The sequence below is a fragment of the Solanum verrucosum genome, unplaced genomic scaffold (assembly GCF_900185275.1).
Source record: "Solanum verrucosum unplaced genomic scaffold, falcon-dt-bn FXZP01000094.1, whole genome shotgun sequence".
NCBI lineage: Eukaryota > Viridiplantae > Streptophyta > Magnoliopsida > Solanales > Solanaceae > Solanum > Solanum verrucosum.
The window spans coordinates 516,520-536,782 of NW_026019970.1; the positions used below are offsets into that span (position 1 = coordinate 516,520).

General features: G+C 40.0%; 1 protein-coding gene across 1 annotated transcript; it reads left to right on the top strand.

The window, feature by feature from the left end:
• Nucleotides 1-605: 605 nt before the first annotated feature.
• LOC125817084 (LIMR family protein At5g01460) lies at nt 606-19,350 on the top strand. Its single transcript, XM_049496661.1, has 14 exons — nt 606-1,133; nt 1,217-1,302; nt 2,920-3,035; nt 3,156-3,266; nt 3,648-3,746; nt 3,864-3,986; nt 16,964-17,026; nt 17,132-17,196; nt 17,304-17,413; nt 17,506-17,620; nt 17,728-17,793; nt 18,536-18,646; nt 18,736-18,802; nt 18,883-19,350. Exons 1-14 carry the CDS (start codon nt 784-786, stop codon nt 18,928-18,930), a joined length of 1,530 nt encoding a protein of 509 aa, XP_049352618.1. The 5' UTR covers nt 606-783; the 3' UTR covers nt 18,931-19,350.
• The last annotated feature ends 913 nt before the right edge of the window (nt 19,351-20,263 follow it).

The window sequence follows — 20,263 nt, forward strand, 5'->3', positions numbered from 1 at the left end:
CGATGTATAATTTCGACCATAGTAAAAGTGAAAAAAAAGAAAAAGAAAGTAGAAAATTATGGGCGATTGTCTGAGTGGAGGGCATAGGGTGCATATTTTAAAATTTTCTAATCCAGCGAAACCGTTGGAAACAACAAATAATGCCTTACTTTTGCCAGGCTGTTCCCTCTACTAATATATTTCAAATTACATTTAAGCCCTCCATTTAGTGATTTCATCTCGTAATTTTAAATTACGACATAAATTTTCAAATTCAAAAAAACTTTATTTGAAAATTTTGTATGATGATTTCATATTTTTTAAATATAAAAATTGACCCACATCACTATTTTATATCTACATAATTTTTTATTAAAATATTAAAGAAATGATGAAATATTCACGAAATATAAACACAAATCACTAATATGTCTAATTATTCAATTTTTTATAAACTTAAGATATTTACTTGTGCTTACCAAAATTAGAAGACATATTTCGAGTCTCTCTACGTTCCATTGCTGTTGGCAGACCAAAAATACTTATTAGAGAAAAAAAAACAATATTTTTAAAAAAAAGGGTAAATTAGTAATACTCAAAACTCTCCAGCTCAAACACATCAAATTGCTACCGGAGCAAATCCGCCCGTTCTCTTTTTCCCCTTCTTTTCGAAAACCCAGATCTGAAAAAGGGCCTCTGTTCATCAAATTTCAAACCCAAACCCTAAATTCTTCTCATTCACACGTTGTTCCGATTCGAATCAACCTTCAAAATTGATCCGAATCGAGAAATCTTCACAAAACAATGGGGGATTTCAATCTCGCCTTGGTTATTGTAGCCATAGTCGTATGTATTCTCGTTTTCATATTCAATGTCTATCTTCTCATCAATTATCAGCATCCTGATGATGCTAATCAAGCCTATTTCCCCAAATTCGTTGTCGTTTTTGGCCTCTCAATCGCTGCCATTTCTATTCTCATGTTACCGGCCGATGTTGCAAACCGGCAGGCTTGTCAACACGCGATTTATAATGGAGCGTGTAATCTCACGCTCCCGATGAAGCAACTATGGCTTGCTATCTACATTGTTGATGCTATTCTCGTTTTCTTCGTCATTCCTTTTGCTATGTTCTACTACGAAGGCGACCAGGATAAGTACGTGTATTCGAACAATTTTGGACATGATGTGTACGGTATGGAATTGCTGTTCTGATGTTTTGATTTTCTGTATTCTGTAGGACAATTGCCAAAAGGCTTAAAAGTGCAATGTGTTGGGTGTTGGTCACAGCAATCGTGTGTGCTTTGTTGCTTGGAATTTTATATGGTAAGTTTCGAGTAACTTTTTGGTGATCAGACTTGTTGACATGTATACTATCCTGTGCATTTCTAGCTTTGGATGCTAATGTGATGTAAGGTGAGCTTGGGGACTAGTTAATTTTGATCAGGAAATGTCAGAATTTGGGTACGGAGTTGGGTATTTTAGATGACAATCAACTATGCATATACCAAAATTAGTTGGGTTGACTCAATGAATTATCTGTATCCATTAAATGCAAGAGTTAAGAGTATCTTTTGGCTACTGTTAGCAGTTAACCTACATTCTCTTCCTTTATTGTGGCTTGAATTGACGATTGCATTGAGAAGTTCTCATAGGCAGAGTTAAAACGTGAGTCTTGGATATAGAGTGAAATTGGTATAAAGGTAACATCCACATACTTACTTTAGTTGTCTAATGGTTCAAATTACTAGCTTATTGAGGGAGTTGTTGTGTTTCCTATTTGAGCTTTTCTATCATGTGTAGTTGCTGTGTTTCTTATTTGGACTTCACGGGTGGCGCAGTGGTTTGGGCTTGGGGCTTCCATGTTGGAGGTCTCAAGTTCGAAACTCCTTGCCAGCAAAAGCAAGGGATTTGCCTTCTGGGTCGAGCTCGTCACACCGGGATTTCCTAGTGCGGGTTACCTCCCCTATGTGGTTTGCGAGCTATTGCATAGGAGCGGGGGTTTTGTGCGCACCCAAAGGGTAGTGACTGCGGGTTTCCCTTGTCATAAAAAAAAAAGCATGTGTTTTAGTTGTCTAATGGTTCAAATTACCATCTTATTGAGGGAAGTTGTTGTGTTTCTTATTTGGGCTTCACTATCACGTGTAGTTGTTGTGTTTCTTATTTGGTCTTCACTATCATGTGTTACAGTTTCTTCAGTTAGGAGTTTTTTATCATGAATTTTGCCCCCTATAGATGACAGGACAAATACGAAAAGAAGAATATTTGGATGCTGTTTATGGGGATTATATGCCTAGAGTTAGGAGTTGTATTTGCCATTTTAGTTTTCTTATTATAAGTTAAATACTCCTGATTATACACAAGATGGTGTCAAGAATGTCTCATCTGGTGTGTGGCTCAATCACAACCGTCCCACAGATTTTCCCATCTTTGCCTCTCTAGTTGTTGTAGTGCTACTTGGGTCAATTTTTGATCAGATTTTAAAGTGTGATTTTTGGGCCAGATTTTGAAACTTTATGCATTTTTTACTTGTGGATCTGAAGAACCAAAAGAGAGGGGGAGGTGATCTTGTCCTCCGCATGCGGCATGTCATCAAGATTTTTACTGCCACTGGTAGTACTTATGAACTTTTGGGACCCCAAAACTGCTGCTAATCTGGCACCTTGCTCTTCGCTTAATTATGCAATGCGGAACATACTTTACTTACATAGTTACATTCATCCCTTTCCTTAGGGTTTATATAGTTTTCAATTACAATTTGTTACCTTCATTGCTGCTAACTTTGTGGATCTCCTTGCACATTTTACCAAATATTTTTTTCCTGATAAGTATACTGAAGTGTCTAGTTATATTTAATTGCTTAAGATCGGGTAATTTGCTTTGGTTTTGTTGTTCATCACACTTCTTTTCTGATCTTTATCTACCCCTCTTTGAGTATTTCAGGGCTCGCTGGAAAGGCAGACTTCACTGTAAGACACCTGTCATCAACCACCACTTCCTTTCCGAATTCATTTGATTTTAACAATGGTCAACAATGTATTGGAAATGGTGCCCGTCAGGTTGGTACAAATTTAAATGTTTTTGTTTCTTAGTTAGTTGAGCTTATGTAAGCATCGATAAGTAGTTTAATGTCTTGTTCCAAAGCCGCCATTCTAATCCCTGCCTTCAATTGTTACCAGTGTTCTGCATATTCTGCTAATGCTTCCTCTGAGACAACCTGGACTATGCGTGCTACTTTTCCTGAATATGTTGTTGCTCTGGCTACTATTGTTGGATCTGTACTTTTCACGGTATGACAATACTTAATTTTAGACACTTGAATGTTATTGCTGTGATGAAGAGATGAGTGTTCAGTTCTTCAGTCATTTCTGTTTTGGTAGAGTGCCTCTTAATATGGAGTTCTTAGATATCACTTAGCTGGTTTTTAAGTGCAGAACTTAGAATCGATTTGAGTAATTTTTCTGTCATTTGCAGTTGAATATAAATAAATTTTGTGTAAGGGTGGCCACTTGACCATGAATGTTTTGTTGTGTCCTCTGATTATAGTTGAGGGGGTTAGGGTGATCGGTTCTTGTGAGGTTGAGGAGCAGCATTGGAGGACAAAGAAGAGAACCCGTCACCCTAATATGCATGTTTGGTACTGACTTATCTGCTTCACATATTATCTCCAGATTTTTGGTGGTGTTGGCATTGCTTGTCTTCCGTTGGGACTTATATTTTCGTTCATCAGGCGTCCAAAGGCTGTTATTACACGGTCACAGTATATCAAGGTATTTTCTTCTGTTAGAAGCTCTTTGCATATTTTCCTGATTGGATGTTTAAAATAAAATAAAGAAAGGTATACACGCTGGTGTCATGACTCATGATGCTTCATTTTGATTTTGTAGGAAGCTACCGAGCTAGGTAAAAAAGCGAAAGAATTGAAGAAAGCAACTGATGCACTTCATCAAGAAGAAAGGAGCGGGAGTAAGGGAAGAAAATGGCGCAAGAATGTGAAGGCAGTCGAAAAGGTATATCTTATTTTTATCATGGTTTCTCTGAATGTTCTTTTCATTTTAGCACTATGTGACATATAAGGTGAACTTAAAAATGGAATGATTTAGAGCATTTGAGGGTGTGGCTTAGTGGTCAATGAAGTGGAGGAGAACCTAAGGTCTTAATTCTAAATTCTTGGCAAAAAAATAGGCGATTGTGTCTCATATGCCTAAGCCTTGGTGGATAGGATTACCAAGGCTGGTGGGAGGTAAAAGGTACCTGGTGGAATAGTCAAGATTGCAAGTTGGCTCGGACATCTTCATCCTAGGAGAAGGAATGTTTTAGACTATAAACGAAAATATATAAGCAAATCGCACTGTCATGTTGATCGATGCATTTCATTGCATAATTATTATTGTAGGATATCTAAAAGTAAAAGTACATTTGTCTTTGCAACCAACAATGTGGCCTAGTTGTCAATGAAGTCAGTTAGAATCATGAGGTCTCAGGTTCAAATCCCAGCGGAGGCAAAAACACTAGGCAATTGTTTTTATCCGTCCAAGTCTTGATTGATAGAGGTAATTGCTACCCCGTAAAATTAGTCGAGGTGCGGACATGTTGGCCCCGACCACCATGGTCGTCGAAAAAAGATACTTGTGTCTTTTTTAGAAATGAAACATGCTATAACTGTTTTAAAATTAGTTAATGTGGAGAATTCTTTATTTTCTTTTCATCTTCCGCTTCTATTTCGTGTACACAGTACTCCAACTCCTCCTAGATATGTGAACATTGCTAACTATTGGTTGTGGAAAGACTTTGGTTTACCTTAAAAACACTATTAAATGATGGAAGACAAATCCTGTCTTTAATTGGTAACATGGAAGGAATTTATTGTGGTTGGAGAAAAATGGGGGATAGATTCAGAGGTGAACCTAGGATTTGAAGATAGGGGGCAGCAGTGAGGAGTGACTCAAGGGTAAGGCTTTAAAGCGTTTGCTTTAAGCCTCCAAAATTTTGAGGCCCCAAAAAATTTTAATAGTGAATTTTATAATTTTAATTTCACTTGAAACAATAATGAACATTATAAGAAAAACAAAAATGTGCACCCAAACAAGTTTTGATTATGAGAGAGCACAATTAAATATATGATCCTTTCTTAGATTATCTATGTATATATATTCAAATTTTTTTAAAAAGTTGTTGGGTGCAACATGCACCCTCATGGCACCATGTGGGTCTGTCTCTGGATACATCTGCGAAGGACATTTTTTACTCCCGGAATATTGAAATGTATGATGAGCTTGTATACGAGCATGAAATCATCTTTTTTTTTGCGCGACTTTGAACGTAAATTCCTAGATATTAGAAAATAAAATGTTTATATTTAGAAGCTACAAAAGTATTTTAAGTAACAAACTTCAAAACTAAAGTTTTAACTGAAATGTTTGAATAATTTTTAATTGAATATCAAGGTTGTATGACTCCGCAAATAGTATCTGTTATGTTAAGTAGGAAAAAGGGGTGGGAGGTGAGGTGATAATCATTGTTCAAGTGGCCATTATACATTTTATGAAATTTGAAAATAAAACTAAATAAAATAGAACTTTTTATAAGTTGAGCTTGACGCTTCTCCTGCAAAGGCTGAATTGGGTTCTTAAGCAATTGGGCGGATTAATACTGTATTACTGTATCATTCTGGGCAAGATCCTAATTGCCATGGTTCCGCTGCATCACAAGGAGCAATTGTGAGGAATAGCCATTCTAGAACAATCATTGTGAGCATAGATCTATTGGATGCTACCTCCCAACAGACGTCGCAAGAGGAATCAGCCACGTGGTAAGCCTAAAAATAAGGGACCGGACCACAAGATAGCAAATACCAAAAAGGGGAAGAAAGGTAAAGAGTATGATGGGATCGGGAAAGCTGTTCCAAAGAAGTACACATCGGTAGAATGGGATTGATGCATAAGCTGCAAGGCAAGGGAAAGGATAGGAAGAAAAGTAGCCCTTTGACACATAGATCACCTAGTGCCAAGCTTAGGAGAATTCTTCTTCCAAGTCAAGTGACTCCTACCCTCTCTGGCTCACTGACTAGCTAGCTTGCCTAAAGCCCTGATCTGATGGAAACACTTTTTATGTTGGCTTGAGATGCTACTACTTGAAATGCTTTAAAAGTAGCAGGACTATAACAACACTCTCCATTTCGTAATAGAAGAAAGCGTAGAAAAGAAAGGTTTTGATTCGACCCCTCGCTGTCGCCTTTGGCTCGAGCTACTTTTGCTTTTCGGGTCAGGACAACAGATAGCTTGCTGCCCAAGTCTACCTCCCAAAATCGAGCCATCTCTTACTTCCTCTACCCGGGGGGATCCCTTATCCCCGTTGAGTACTCCTGTCTTCCCCCCTTCTCGATTGGAACAATCGTTAGGTTTCCCTCCGCTCCGTCCATCTTGGACGTGACTTTGGTATTCCCTAATCCCATTAAACGCGGAATTGGTCGCGGGGCAATCTTCTTTTTTAGCTCCCGCTTCCTTTTTCATCTCCTCAATAAGCTCAAATTGGTTGTCACATTGAAATCCGCAACTCTTTGGCCATCCCCGAGATCGTTTTATATTTGAAAGAATAAGTTCCTCCTTTCTTTCGTCCAGGGCTGATTTGCCTCGGGAGCCGGAAGCATCAGAGTGGGGGGTTTCAGCGGCAGACGAGGAGGCGTTGGGTATGTTTGGATTCGCTACAGGTGGTGCCTCCGAACTTGATGCTTTTGAGATACGTATTCGTTGCTATTATGATAAACGAAAAGAAAGAAATAGGGATTAGGGAATAAGGAACATTTCGTTTGTCAACTCATTCCCATAAAAAGCACTTACATAATGAATCTACAAAACAAAGGGATGAAATACATAATAACATAATATCTGTAGGATATCAACAACAAAGAAAGAAATCGACCCCAACTTCTTACGAATCCTCAAACTATAAATCAATAGAGAGACCGTGCAACAAGCTACTATCATTTCTTTCCCCGGGAAAGATATATTTATACTAATATACTAAAGTAATTCAATCCCTCACATCCGATTCAAAGCAACTACTTGGCCGGCTTAGGACAGGCTTGCTTGAGCGGATATGCGAACAACAGATATGATCACAGTAGCAGCTACTTCTTCCAGAAAGTAAGCCGACCCTTTGGCTCGCTTCCGACTGTCTTGCCCAGAATGATACAGTAATACAGTTGTGAGAAATATATACGAAAAATATTATTGAATTGTGTATCTAAATAGTTACATTGAGACCCTATTTATAGACACTACATTGGAATCCTTTTCCAACTAGGATTCCAATTCTTATTCCTATTCCTATTCCTATTCTTATTTCTATTCTAAGTAGGAAATACTTATTTCTATTCTAACACTCCCCCTCAAGCTGGTGCATACAAATCATATGTACCTAGCTTGTTACAGATGTAATTAATACGAGGACATGTGAGGGACTTGGTGAAGATATCTGCAAGCTGATCATTTGACTTCACAAATTTCGTAACAATATCTCCCGAGAGTATCTTTTCTCTGACAAAGTGACAGTCAATCTCAATGTGCTTAGTCCTTTCATGAAACACTGGATTTGATGCGATATGAAGAGCCGCTTGATTATCACACACAAGTTCCATCTTATCAACTTTGCCAAATTTTAGTTCTCCCAGCAACTGTTTGATCCAAACTAGCTCACAAGTTGCTGTCGCCATTGCTCGATATTCTGATTCTGCACTAGATCGAGCAACCACATTCTGTTTCTTGCTCTTCCACGACACCAAATTACCTCCTACTAAAACACAATATCCGAATGTCGAACGTCTGTCAGAGGGTGATCCTGCCCAATCAGCGTCTGTATATCCAATGATATGCTCATGGCCTTGATCCTCAAAGAGTAGTCCTTTACCGGGAGCTGACTTTATATATCGCAGAATACGAACAACTGCTTCCCAATGACTATCACAAGGGGAAGTCATAAACTGACTTACAACACTCACAGGAAAAGAGATGTCAGGTCTAGTCACTGTGAGATAATTCAACTTTCCAACAAGTCGTCTATACCTTTCAGGATTACTAAGTGGCTCCCCCTGTCCTGGAAGAAGTTTAACATTCGGATCCATAGGAGTGTCAACAGGTCTACATCCCATCATCCCTGTCTCCTCAAGAATGTCTAAGGCATACTTGCGCTGAGAAATAACAATACCTGATCTAGACTGAGCAACCTCAATACCTAGAAAATACTTCAATCTGCCAAGGTCTTTAGTTTGGAAGTGCTTAAAGAGATGTTGCTTCAAATCGGTGATACCATCTTGATCATTACCGGTGATAACAATATCATCAACGTAAACAACCAAATAGATACATCGACTTGGTGCAGAATGCCGATAAAACACAGAGTGATCAGCTCCACTACGAGTCATGCCAAACTCCTGAATTACTGTGCTGAACTTCCCGAACCAAGCTCGAGGAGACTGTTTTAGACCATAGAGTGACCTGCGCAATCGACATACAAGGCTACTAGACTCCCCCTGAGCAACAAAACCAGGTGGTTGCTCCATATAGACTTCTTCCTCAAGATCACCATGCAGAAAAGCATTCTTAATGTCCAACTGATGAAGAGGCCAATGACGAACGGCAGCCATAGATAGAAAAAGACGAACAGATGCAATTTTAGCCACAGGAGCGAAAGTGTCACTATAATCTAGCCCAAATATCTGAGTATACCCTTTGGCAACAAGGCGAGCCTTAAGTCGATCAACCTGACCGTCTGGACCAATTTTGACTGCATAAACCCAACGACAACCAACAGTAGATTTACCTGCAGGAAGGGAGACAAGCTCCCAAGTACCACTCTTATGTAAAGCAGACATCTCATCAACCATAGCCTGCCTCCATCCAGAATGAGAAAGTGCTTCACCTGTAGTCTTAGGAATGGAAATAGAGGACAAAGACGACACAAATGCATAATGGGGTGATGATAGACGATGATAACTTAAGAAGGTATAATGTGGGTTAGTATTTCGAGTGGATCGTATACCTTTTTGAAGTGCAAGCGGTTGGCTAGGAGGAGGCAAGTCCGCAGTAGGAGCAGGGTCTGGCGCATGACATGAATCATCTGGGACTAGGGTTGGACGTGGACGGCGATGATAAGTTAGTAGTGGTGGCACTACAACTGGAGATGTAGAAGTAACCGTAGATTCCACAAAGGTTGGCACAGGTAAAACCTGAGGTATGGGTAAGACCATAGAGACATCAGGATGATCAGAAGATGTATAGTAAGGCTGAGACTCAAAAAATGTAACATCAGCAGACATAAGGTATCGATGAAGATCATGTGAATAACAACGATACCCTTTTTGGACTCGAGAGTAACCAAGAAAGACACATTTGAGGGCACGAGGAGCTAATTTATCTTTTCCTGGGGCTAAGTTATGAACGAAGCATGTGCTCCCAAAGACACGAGGAGGGATAGGATAGAGATGTGACTGAGGAAACAGTATGGAATGGGGAACCTGATTCTGAATAGAAGAAGAGGGCATTCTATTTATCAAATAACAAGACGTAAGAACTGCATCTCCCCAAAAACGCAATGGAACATTGGATTCAAGGAGAAGAGTACGAGCGGTCTCAATAAGATGCCGATTTTTTCTTTCAGCTACACCATTTTGTTGAGGGGTGTATGGACAAGTAGTCTGGTGAATAATGCCTTGGTGAGTCATAAACTCCCGAAATTGGGAGGATAAGTATTCTAAGGCATTATCACTACGAAAAGTACGAATAGAAACACCAAACTGATTTTGTATTTCAGCAAAGAAACTTTTGAAAATAGAAAATAACTCAGAACGATCTTTCATTAAGAAAACCCAAGTACATTTTGAATAATCATCAATGAAACTAACAAAATAACGAAATCCTAAGGTGGAACTGACTCTACTAGGACCCCAAATATCAGAATGAACTAATGAAAAAATAGACTCTGAACGACCCTCAGTACTACGAGAAAACGTAGCACGAGTGTGTTTCCCAAGTTGACACGACTCACAATCTAATGTGGATAAACTAGACAAACTAGGCACCATCTTTTGCAGTTTGGATAGACTCGGATGTCCCAAACGTTTGTGAATTAAATCTGGGGAATCTGTAACGGAGCATGCTGCTAAGGAATTTGAAGAGGTAAGATAATAAAGGCCTTGTGATTCATGTCCTGTTCCAATCATCTGTCCCGTACTGCGGTCCTGCATGAGAAAAAAATCATCGAAAAAAGTTATGCTACAATGTAGGGCTTTCGTCAAACGACTAACAGATGCTAGATTAAAAGGAGAACCAGGGACATAAAGAACAGAGTCTAGGGTGACAGAAGATAGGGGTTTGGCTTTTCCAACCCCTTTTGGTTTGGTTTGGATCCCATTGGCTAAAGTAATAGCTGGAAGAGATATCACATCATAGAATCGAGATATGTCATTAGTGTATAAAGCACGAGCCTTTTCCCAAACTGTATAACACGTCTGGAATGGGCGAAACAAGGGCATCAACTTGAAATCAATAGAACGCCATAGGAGACTACATAATTGAGCATCTACTTTCTCCCATTGTGCTTTGGCTTTTGCATCTTCCTCACTAGTCTTTGCCTTTACATCTACCTCATAAGCCTTGTTCGTTAAGTGATCTTGGACACCTTGACCCTTGCACCACAACTCAACCGAGGAAGCCCAAGATAAATAGTTTGAACTTCCCAATAAAAGTTCTGAAGTGATTATAGGGCTAGAACTTCCAATCCCCATATTTTTGGAACCAAAAACATCACACCCAAAAGACATTATGCTAAATTTGTCTCGGAAAATTCAAATCTCGAAGAAAAGTCGCCGGAAACTGCCTGGAAATAGCTGGAACTCTAATTCCGGCGATCGGATCTGGTCAAAAACAGTATGGGCCTGGTCGGATTGGCTGGACGACCCCAACTGTCAAAAAAATCTCAAAAAAATATGATCAGAAAAGCCCTCACGCGCCGGCGCGTGAGACAGATCTCGCCGGAAACTGCCACCTCCGATAGGCGCGTGAGAGCGCGTGGGGTGGTGTTTTCCGGTGGTTTTGGCTGGGGTTTGGTCGCGGGGGCTTTCCGAGCCTCGTGGTGGTGTTGGTTTTCGCACAACACCCACAGAAAGAAAAAAGTATAACAAAATCAGACCCAACAGTCACCGGAAATTGACATAGACATACGGTGACTTGTTTGTTCTCACCAATGCTCTGATACCATGTGAGAAATATATACGAAAAATATTATTGAATTGTGTATCTAAATAGTTACATTGAGACCCTATTTATAGACACTACATTGGAATCCTTTTCCAACTAGGATTCCAATTCTTATTCCTATTCCTATTCCTATTCTTATTTCTATTCTAAGTAGGAAATACTTATTTCTATTCTAACAACAGTATTAATCCGCCCAATTGCTTAAGAACCAAAGCCAGAGGCAAGGACTCAACTAAGGGAATAGCTCCAACATTCCTTCTTGTCTCGCTCGCTTAGGCTTTCTTCCCGTTTTTCTCGACTAGTTGTCGCATGCAATGGGAAAAATGAGTTGATATCCTGCCCCTTTCTTTTGGGGACCAAGTTGCTTTCTCCAAGTGAGTTTAGTAGCGGAGCGGGCATTTCTTGTCCATCAAGACTAGCTTCGGGTTTATCTATCTACGCCATAGAGAGAGATCGACGTTCCCCATAAAAGAAAATATTCATGCTTAGACGAACTTCTCGATGCACAGTCGGGGCTAGCTTCTCTGATTGCAACAATCGCTCTATTCCCTTGAGTAGGGAAGACTTCGCAACAGGTCCTACGTGGATGCCCGACTGCTTATCCACCCACCGTAAACGATTACTAAGGACCCTCATACTAGAAGACATAGTTGATCAAATCCATAAAATTACAGAGATCGTCTAAAAGCCAACTCGAGTCCCCCCTCTATCTGAAAAGTGGTAAAGAAGGACTCTTTGGGGTCTAATTTTCTTTCTATCTGACAGTACAAAAAAACAGGAAGGGGTGGTTCTTTCATTGCTTTGACTTTGAGAAGAGAATCGTTGGTTTAACCGACGAACTACGTGGGAAATATGAGTTGAGAGGACAAGAAGACCTCTACTGATATTGACTGACCTGTTGATAGGCTATAAGTAGGCCGTTTGCTATTGCTATAAGGGCTGCTCGCCTTTATACGGCTTGGCTTCGCTATCGCTCGTAATGGTCAACAATATTCCTGCCATACCTGAATTCCTATTATTTAGAGCTAGAAGCTTCGCCAGAAGCAAGCAAGATGAGGTCGCTCTGCTTCATAGACAAGGCTCATTCCGTACATTACTTACGAGCTCGTGTAGTACTCACCCCTATCTCTAAAGGGGCTTATGCACTCCACTCGCTGTTTACTAAACGAGCGTTAGAGCGAGCGAGCGAAGCTCTCAATTTAGTGGCTTCCCTCAACCTCCTCTTTCATTTCCGCTTAAGCTTCCCCTCATACGGCTCCCCCACTAAAAGAAAATTTATCTTACAAAAGGAGATCCTGGTTCTTGATCGCTTTTCAACCCGATGAAAGCAAAGGCTTTGTGCTGTACCCAACCGCCTAATTTCTCTTAGGTGCAAAGCGTAAGTCCTTTCACTAAGCGCTTCCCCATTTGGGGAGAAGATGCAACCCCGGATCTGGTTCCTCTTCTCAACAAGAGATTCAAGGGAATAGCCTCTCTGCATAAGTTCAGTAAAAATGGATTTTTCGATCTCCAGTTGTTTTTCCACAACAGGGGCTAGCTCTTCTCCCATATAAGAAGTAAAAAGAAGGGTTCTTAACCTGTTCTCGAGTTCTTCTTGACAGGTTTCGTCATCTGGAAGCGGGGGTTTGTTGAGATCCATTTCGGTCTTTCTCGCCGGGCCGCCCCAAGACAAAGAGCTTTCTAAGGGAGAGGCGACCAGTACTGGCTCTTTGTTCGGGGTTTGCGGGATTAATTGATTGGATACCCGAGAGCCATAATCTTTCCTAGGAACTACGACGATAGGCATAAAGGCATGATTAGTTCCACAAATCTCACTGCACTGACCATAGTAAACTCCTTCTTGTACCGAAATAGAGGTCTGATTTAAACGACCCGGTACAGCATCACATTTGACACCTAAGGAAGGTACAGCCCAACTATGAGGTACATCAGCAGATGTTACAATAAAACGTATATGGCTCTTTGTTGGTAGAACCACTCTATTGTCGACCTCTAATAAACGTGATTGACCCAATTCTAGATCATCTTCTGGAATCGTATAACTGTCAAAAGTGAGTGACTGTTCATCGGAACTGTTATAGTCCGAATACTCATAAGGTAGGGTCGACTCCGCCTCCCCCCAAACTGTACTTGCAAGTTTCCCCGCAAAAAGCTCTCCACGCCTACTCTTAGAAAGAACACTATTTTTCTTTAGTTAGGTAGTTCTCCCGACCGTAAGACCCTTTATGAGTAAGGTTAATCGAAGGTCGGGGAAAGTTTATTGGCAAGAGGGAACCATTTCTCACCCAGCCCTACCTACCCTATGTATTCGAGGGAGAGGCTGGAACCGAAAAAGACCAGGTTCCACGCATATGAGACAGGCAGAAGGTATGGGACGAGCAGTTTCTTGAAGAGCGAATTCGATCCTATAGTCGTCTTCTTTGTTCGAAAAATGCACAGTGGAAAGGGATGCTAGTCGGCTTGGCGAAGTTGTAGCCCAAAAAAAGAAGATCTAGAGTGATTCCTCACCTATCCTATCAGGGGCCCAGTGGAACGCTCGAGTATAGATTCCCTATGCTCATGTAAACGGCCGGGGCCGGCCGGCCCGTAGATCTAAAAGGATCCAGCCATAGGCCTGACCGGATATCGTTTGTCCACAAACAAAACAAAAACAAGGTTGGTTTTTAGTAGTAGTTCATGAGACCTCGAATTCCCACGTTCCAGCGTGCATTATGCCAACAGGTCCCACCACCAACTCTAGCTGAGAAGTTGAGTCACCCTTCTTCTTTTTTTAAGAAATAGAATAGAATAAAGAATGAGATAGTCTATATCCTGCATCGATCATAGGATCACTCTATGAATAGGTCAATTCTCTGTGACCTCCCACCGTTCACGACATCCCTTGCTTCTCGCAAGAACGGCTCCTCGGTGGAGGAGTAGAAGCGCTGGTCCCCTTCGGTCAACTTGGCCTTGTATCCGTGACCTCGTCGGCGAAGAAAGAGGAGCAGGAACAAGAGGTTGTCCTCTCCTTACAGTCAAGTGGCTTTCCGCTCCTCTCCCGGCCCAGTAGTTCCGCAACTACTACCTGGTTGTTGCCAACGGGGATCCCCCATTCCGAAAGGTTACTAGGCCGACCGTTAGGTCCAAAGTTGTATACCACTGCTATGGTGCCGATAGATTCACTACTTCAGCGCCGTTATGGACATTGCAGGCTGAGCATCTATTTCTCGTATATCGTTCCACACCGAGAAGAGGGATGTGTACCTCCAGCAACAACAAGAATGGAACCATAGGCTCCTATGCTGGGAGCATTTCGGGGTATAGGTCTAACCACCTCAACTCCCCTGTTTCTGGCATGCTATAGTTATTAAAGTCTCTCGACTGGCGGGAATGGGAGATTACCGGTAAGCCAGATGCTTCGCGAACCCTATTCAACTTTAAGGCATTTCGTTGCACTTTAATCACCCTCGTGAAGAGGCGCACTCCGATACCATTGATGTCCAATAGCTTTTATAGTAATGGCTGGATCTACTACTACCTCGTCCATTGAGTATAACAGAGCAAATGATGGTATATCAATGAACATAGGGATGATGGTATAATCAGTTTCCATGAACAATCCTTTGCGGGATTGGATTTTTTTTATAGTGGAAATGCCATAAAGCGCGACCCAAGATCCATGATACGAAAACCAAAATCAGAATAACGAAGAAAAAGACATCGTGATGTAAGTCTGTTATTCCTTGCATTATAGGTGTTGCTGCGTCTTGAGATCCTAATTGCCATGGTTCCGCTGCATCACAAGGAGCAATTGTGAGGAATAGCCATTCTAGAACAATCATTTGGTTTGGTTCATTCTTTGACTGCTCTGCTCCCCCCAAAAAAAAGAAGACTGAATTTCTTCCACCTTCCCTGTACGAGTAGTGAAGAAGTATAATTTAGTTGGTTGTTGACCAACGGAAAGCATGGGATCAAAAAAGGCAGAATTTATGCAATTTCTTTTCTAAGAAAGAGATCATAGTGATTGATGGCTCTTTCAATCCGGCGAAATGGAATTGGCGTGTACCAATTTGGGTCAGATTAATAAGCTTACGACCACTGAACAAACTTGGTTGACGAACATAGTTTATGCGCCGCTAATGTAGCGGCTTGTCGAGCATTTGACAAACTCACACCATCCATTTCAAATAGGATTTGTCCCCTGGACACACGAGCAATCCAACCCGTAGGATTTCCTTTTCCTCTTCCCATTCTTACTTCTGTAGGTTTCCCGGTAATAGGGATATCTGCGAGAACTCTTACCCATATCTTACCATTTCTTCGAATTGTCCGCTCATAGCACGATGGAAGTGTCCGATTATAGCACGACGCGCTGCTTCAATGGCTCGATATGAAAGACGACCAGCTCTACAACTTTTAGTGCCATATCTTCCAAAACCAAGTTGTGTACCGTCCGGTTTGCAACCCCTACTACATCTGCCTTTACGATATTTACTATATTTCGTACGTTTCGGATATAGCACGCCCCCCTTTTTTTTACTATATGAAATCCACACTTTGACACCTGAGATTCCGTAACGAGTAGATACTTCCGCAGGAGCATAATCTATTTTCTGGTTAAATACATTACGAGATGTTTTTCCATACTTTCCGCATTCAGTTCTAGCTATTTCTGCACCTTCTAATCGACCTGAACAACATATACGGATCCCCTCCACCCCCTTTTTCATTACTAATGGAATATCCTTCACTATTTGACTAAAAATGGAACGAAATGATCTTGTTTTGTTCCTCGGTTGAAAAGAGATGTCTTGAGCAATCGGAGAAGCACTTTGATAAACAGATTTGATCTTGACCGATTCAATTAAGGTATTAGTGTTTGTTCTATTATACAACAAAGATCGCATTTTTTGCACTTCGTTCAAATAATAGTTGTACCCGTACGGAATTCTTTGTTTCTCAGTATGATCTCTATCATCATCTCTATTCCCCTTATCAATTCTCCTATCCTATTTAGGTCTATGAATTTCTCTATCAATTCCATTACCTTATCCTTACCCATGAGGTTCCAACATTTTCTCCTTAATTGACCTAGGAGTTGTTCCCGGGCATCCTCAAAAAAAAGGTTATTATACACCCCAACCCCATCCCTTGGAAAAAAAAAGGTAGCACCGAAGAAAGGAAAGAGCGAGATGGTGGTTTTTGTTGTTCCCGCGAAGCGAAGATCATTCGCTTGGCGAATAAAGTGGGTCACCCTCTTTTTGGCTTCGGCCAAACACTTTTTCTCGCTGGTCGAGCTTTCTACAAAAAAAGCGATGCAAGAACGTATTCTTTTATCTAAGCTTCTTCCCTGTGCATTAGCTCCCCCCATCGTAGATGGTTCAGCCACGCCCGGTGCCACGAAATGATTGAGAACTACGACGGGGTCGAAATGCATTTTCTTCTTTGTATTCAATAAGTATTGCATGACCGAATCTATGCTATTTTAATATGATCAATTGATGTTCATAATCTGCGTATGCAAGTGACACTCCTCTTGATATGCATGATCCATTTGTCCTTGAAATTTTACATTGAAGTTATTGATGATTTTATCTCAGACCTTATGTTAATTTTATCTCATTTATCTTAAGGATGTTGGATGAAGATTCTGTTTTTTTGTCAGATTAATATATCAGGAAATGAATAAGCTGAAAAGTACTGGTTTCTTTTTATGTTAGTTTGATAAATGATTTTTTTGTTTTACCTTGCAGGAGGTTCTTCTTCTTGAAGACGATGTCAAGGCTCTAGAGGAAATGTATCCTCAAGGTGAAAAGGTAAAGGAGATGTGCTTTTATACTTGGCCGGCTAAAATCTTACTTTTCACACCTTGCCAAAGTAATTTTGTTGAGCAAACTAGTTTGATGGCCTCTTTTTGGCAGGCTGAGACTGCTTGGGCAATGACAGTTCTAGGTTACTTGGCAAAACTCATCCTAGGCGTTTTAGGGTATGTGGGAATGTGATGGAGTTTTAATTTCCACTAGTTCTTTTGGAATAATTTGACATAAATAGATGGTAAGAAGTGAATTTGTGTTTTTTGGTTCATGTAAACAGGCTGATTGTCTCTGTAGCTTGGGTTGCCCATATTGTGATATATCTTCTGATTGATCCTCCACTTTCTTCTTTCCTTAATGAGGTTTTCATCAAACTAGATGATATTTGGGGTACCTTCAACCTTTCTCTCCCCTGCCTTATTTGCTATGTATGGTGACTGATACATGAAATGTGATGGTATTTTTTTCTGTTATTTCTCCAGGTCTTTTGGGCACTGCAGCTTTTGCATTTTTTTGCTTCTACCTTCTGCTTGCGGTGATTGCTGGAGCAATGATGATTGGCTTGAGATTAGTTTTTGTTACGATTCACCCAATGAAGTAAATTTCTTCTGCTGTTTGAAATTATACTTTATTGAATCTGTTTGCCACCTGCTTTGCTCCTCTGTCTTCCCTGTCTCACTGCTGTGCTGGACCACTATTTACAGGTGGGGAGCTACGCTCATGAACTCCTTTCTTTTCAATGTGGGCCTTATTCTTCTTTGCTCCATCAGGTAGGATTATTGCTGTTCAATTTTTCTTATGTATTTGTTCCATTTTCAGCGGTGTAACAATTGATCTTAATGATGATTATCTGAAGGACAAATGCTTAGACCACTGGTGTGTGGGACACTTTGGGTTGTCCATGCAAATAGTAAAGCATTTAATGTACCAGCTAGGATTCAATTTATTGGGAAATTGAGTGGGGTGATGTTTGGCTAAAGTAAGGCATGAAACAACATTCTACATCAGGTCCTCCAGGTTATGGCTAGATCCTACAAAAGAAGCAGCCTGCTTCTTATACGGTCTTGATCTCACTGGGGAATTATTGTTGTAGCTTTGATCTAACTTGGGGGTATTGTGGTTGTAGACCATTTACTAGTTACACCATATGTAGGCAATTATGGAAAGGAAAGCATGAATTCCTCTGACAGGATATCCTGAAACTTCCGTGCTGAATTTTATGAGGCACTTGTTAAAAGGACGCGCATTTCCCCCGTATTTCTAAATAAAAAACAGATAACTTCATCTACTTTGTTGGATAATGGTTTCATCTATTAAATACTGTGCTGAGTTGATAGGTGGTATAATAGAAGACAGGCAATTTGAGGATGCTAAATATAATTTTACTTAGTATTCTGGTTTTCTGAAAGGGTATTAGCCAATCTGCAGTTTTTGGATTGATAACCACCTTTCTCCTGCTTCCACTTGGTGTAAAAGTTTGGTGGTATTATCTTTTGTTTTCTGCTCTTGCAGTGTCATTCAGTTCTGCGCCACAGCCTTTGCATACTATGCTCAAGCCACTGCAGCTCAAGAAATATTTGGTCACAATCTGCAATCTCTTCGTGGAATTAAGTATCTATACAAGTAAGTTGCTGTTGTTTCTAGATTTTCACCAAGAGCTGGTTTTCTGGCTGTAAGAATCATGTTATGAATGGGGAAAGATGTCTTCGCAGGTACAACGTGTTTCAAATTGGATTCATTGTTTTAGCTGGTCTGACATTTGTTTACTATGCTGCCTTTGTAAGTCTCTGTTACTGTCTGACATCTCAAATCCTTGCACTTAAGATGGAGGAGAAATTAAACAATTTTCAACTTTGCAGGGGTGGAGAAGGAAAAAGCCTAGTGGGAGGTTCCAGCTCTCCAGTTAAAGGTTTTGATTGGATAGCAGTGCACGTATCTGACCGTATTTGAGACTTACTCTGGTCTATCACTAATGTTGAGGCTTTGAACTCTGGTGTATGTTGCCTAGTTTTGTTTCATATTATTCTTGGAGGAGGCAAACACCACTAAATTTGATTTCTACAGTGGAAGTTGGATGTTGGCGACTCTGTACTGCTGCTGCTGCTGCCACTGTTCTTGCTGCTGTTAATTTAGTTTTTTCCCTTAATTCCACCTTCTGTATGTATCATTTGTTTGGTAATGTTATCATTTGTTTGGGCATGTCGTCATCTAAATGCTTGGTTTGAGATTTGTCCTTGATGTATCATATAGTCATTATATACAAAAATTTCTTGGATGCTTGTATATTTACTGTGAACTCTTTTATATACTTTTCAATCCTACGAGATTCTTGTTGGCTTTTCCGTGTATTTCGTTAAGATTACTTGATGTAGCTGGTTGGAGTTGTATATGAATGTAGTGGATGGTTTTGTCAGCATTTTACGATGAATTGCATCTTCCTATTAGGTAGGGTAAATGCGATGTGTTTGGGCTTGAATTTTTTTGATTTTTTTGCGGAGTTAAACTTTGGAAAACATGTTTAGCTATAAAACTTTGGAGTTCAATTTCAAGTACTTATGTTCTTTTACTTAACACTGGTAAAAAGTACATTATATAGTAATAACTTAACTAGCTAGGGTTTTGATTATTAATTCAATCGTTTCTTTTTAATGTCATTGGTCGATCAAATTAGCAGCAGTACAATGAAAGTAATCTCAGATCAAGCTAAGACTTTTTCTTTTCCCATAGCTTTGAAAGGAAGACTAAAAAGTCATGTGAGAGAATAGTCAACTTGTATTTGCTTAATTATTAAGGCCAATTATGTGTTTACAACCACTAAATAATCTCTATTTTATTCTTAGATGTGGTTTATAATATTGTTATTTTGCACACATCTCTACTAATCATTCACAAACATTAATTAAATAATATTTTAGGAATCATTCAAGGGTTAACATGACATTTTAAAGAAAATTATCATCACATAGACATAGTGATATCCAAATTTTACCACTAAGTAGATGAATATATATATATATATATATATATATATATCCTCGATTTTTAAATTGAGAGAGATATTGTGAGAGATCAAGAATTCTCACCATTTCTTAGATTCATGGACCAATTCAATTCAGGGGATCCAATATATATAGCTTCCAATTAGTTTCATAAAAAAATGGTATTTTGTCTTCTCTTTTGTACATACCTTAGTCGTGTTAGAGTTCTCTTCTATGGTTTTCACAATTTTTTCTCTTCATG

What these genes read in the sequence shown, in the direction of transcription:
- LOC125817084 (XM_049496661.1), top strand. Translation starts at nt 784, where the DNA reads ATGGGGGATTTCAATCTCGCCTTGGTTATTGTAGCCATAGTCGTATGT. An exon ending in CACGGTCACAGTATATCAAG is followed by an intron (nt 3,747 to 3,863) that starts GTATTTTCTTCT and finishes TTGATTTTGTAG; the next exon opens with GAAGCTACCGAGCTAGGTAA. An exon ending in TGTATCCTCAAGGTGAAAAG is followed by an intron (nt 17,027 to 17,131) that starts GTAAAGGAGATG and finishes TCTTTTTGGCAG; the next exon opens with GCTGAGACTGCTTGGGCAAT.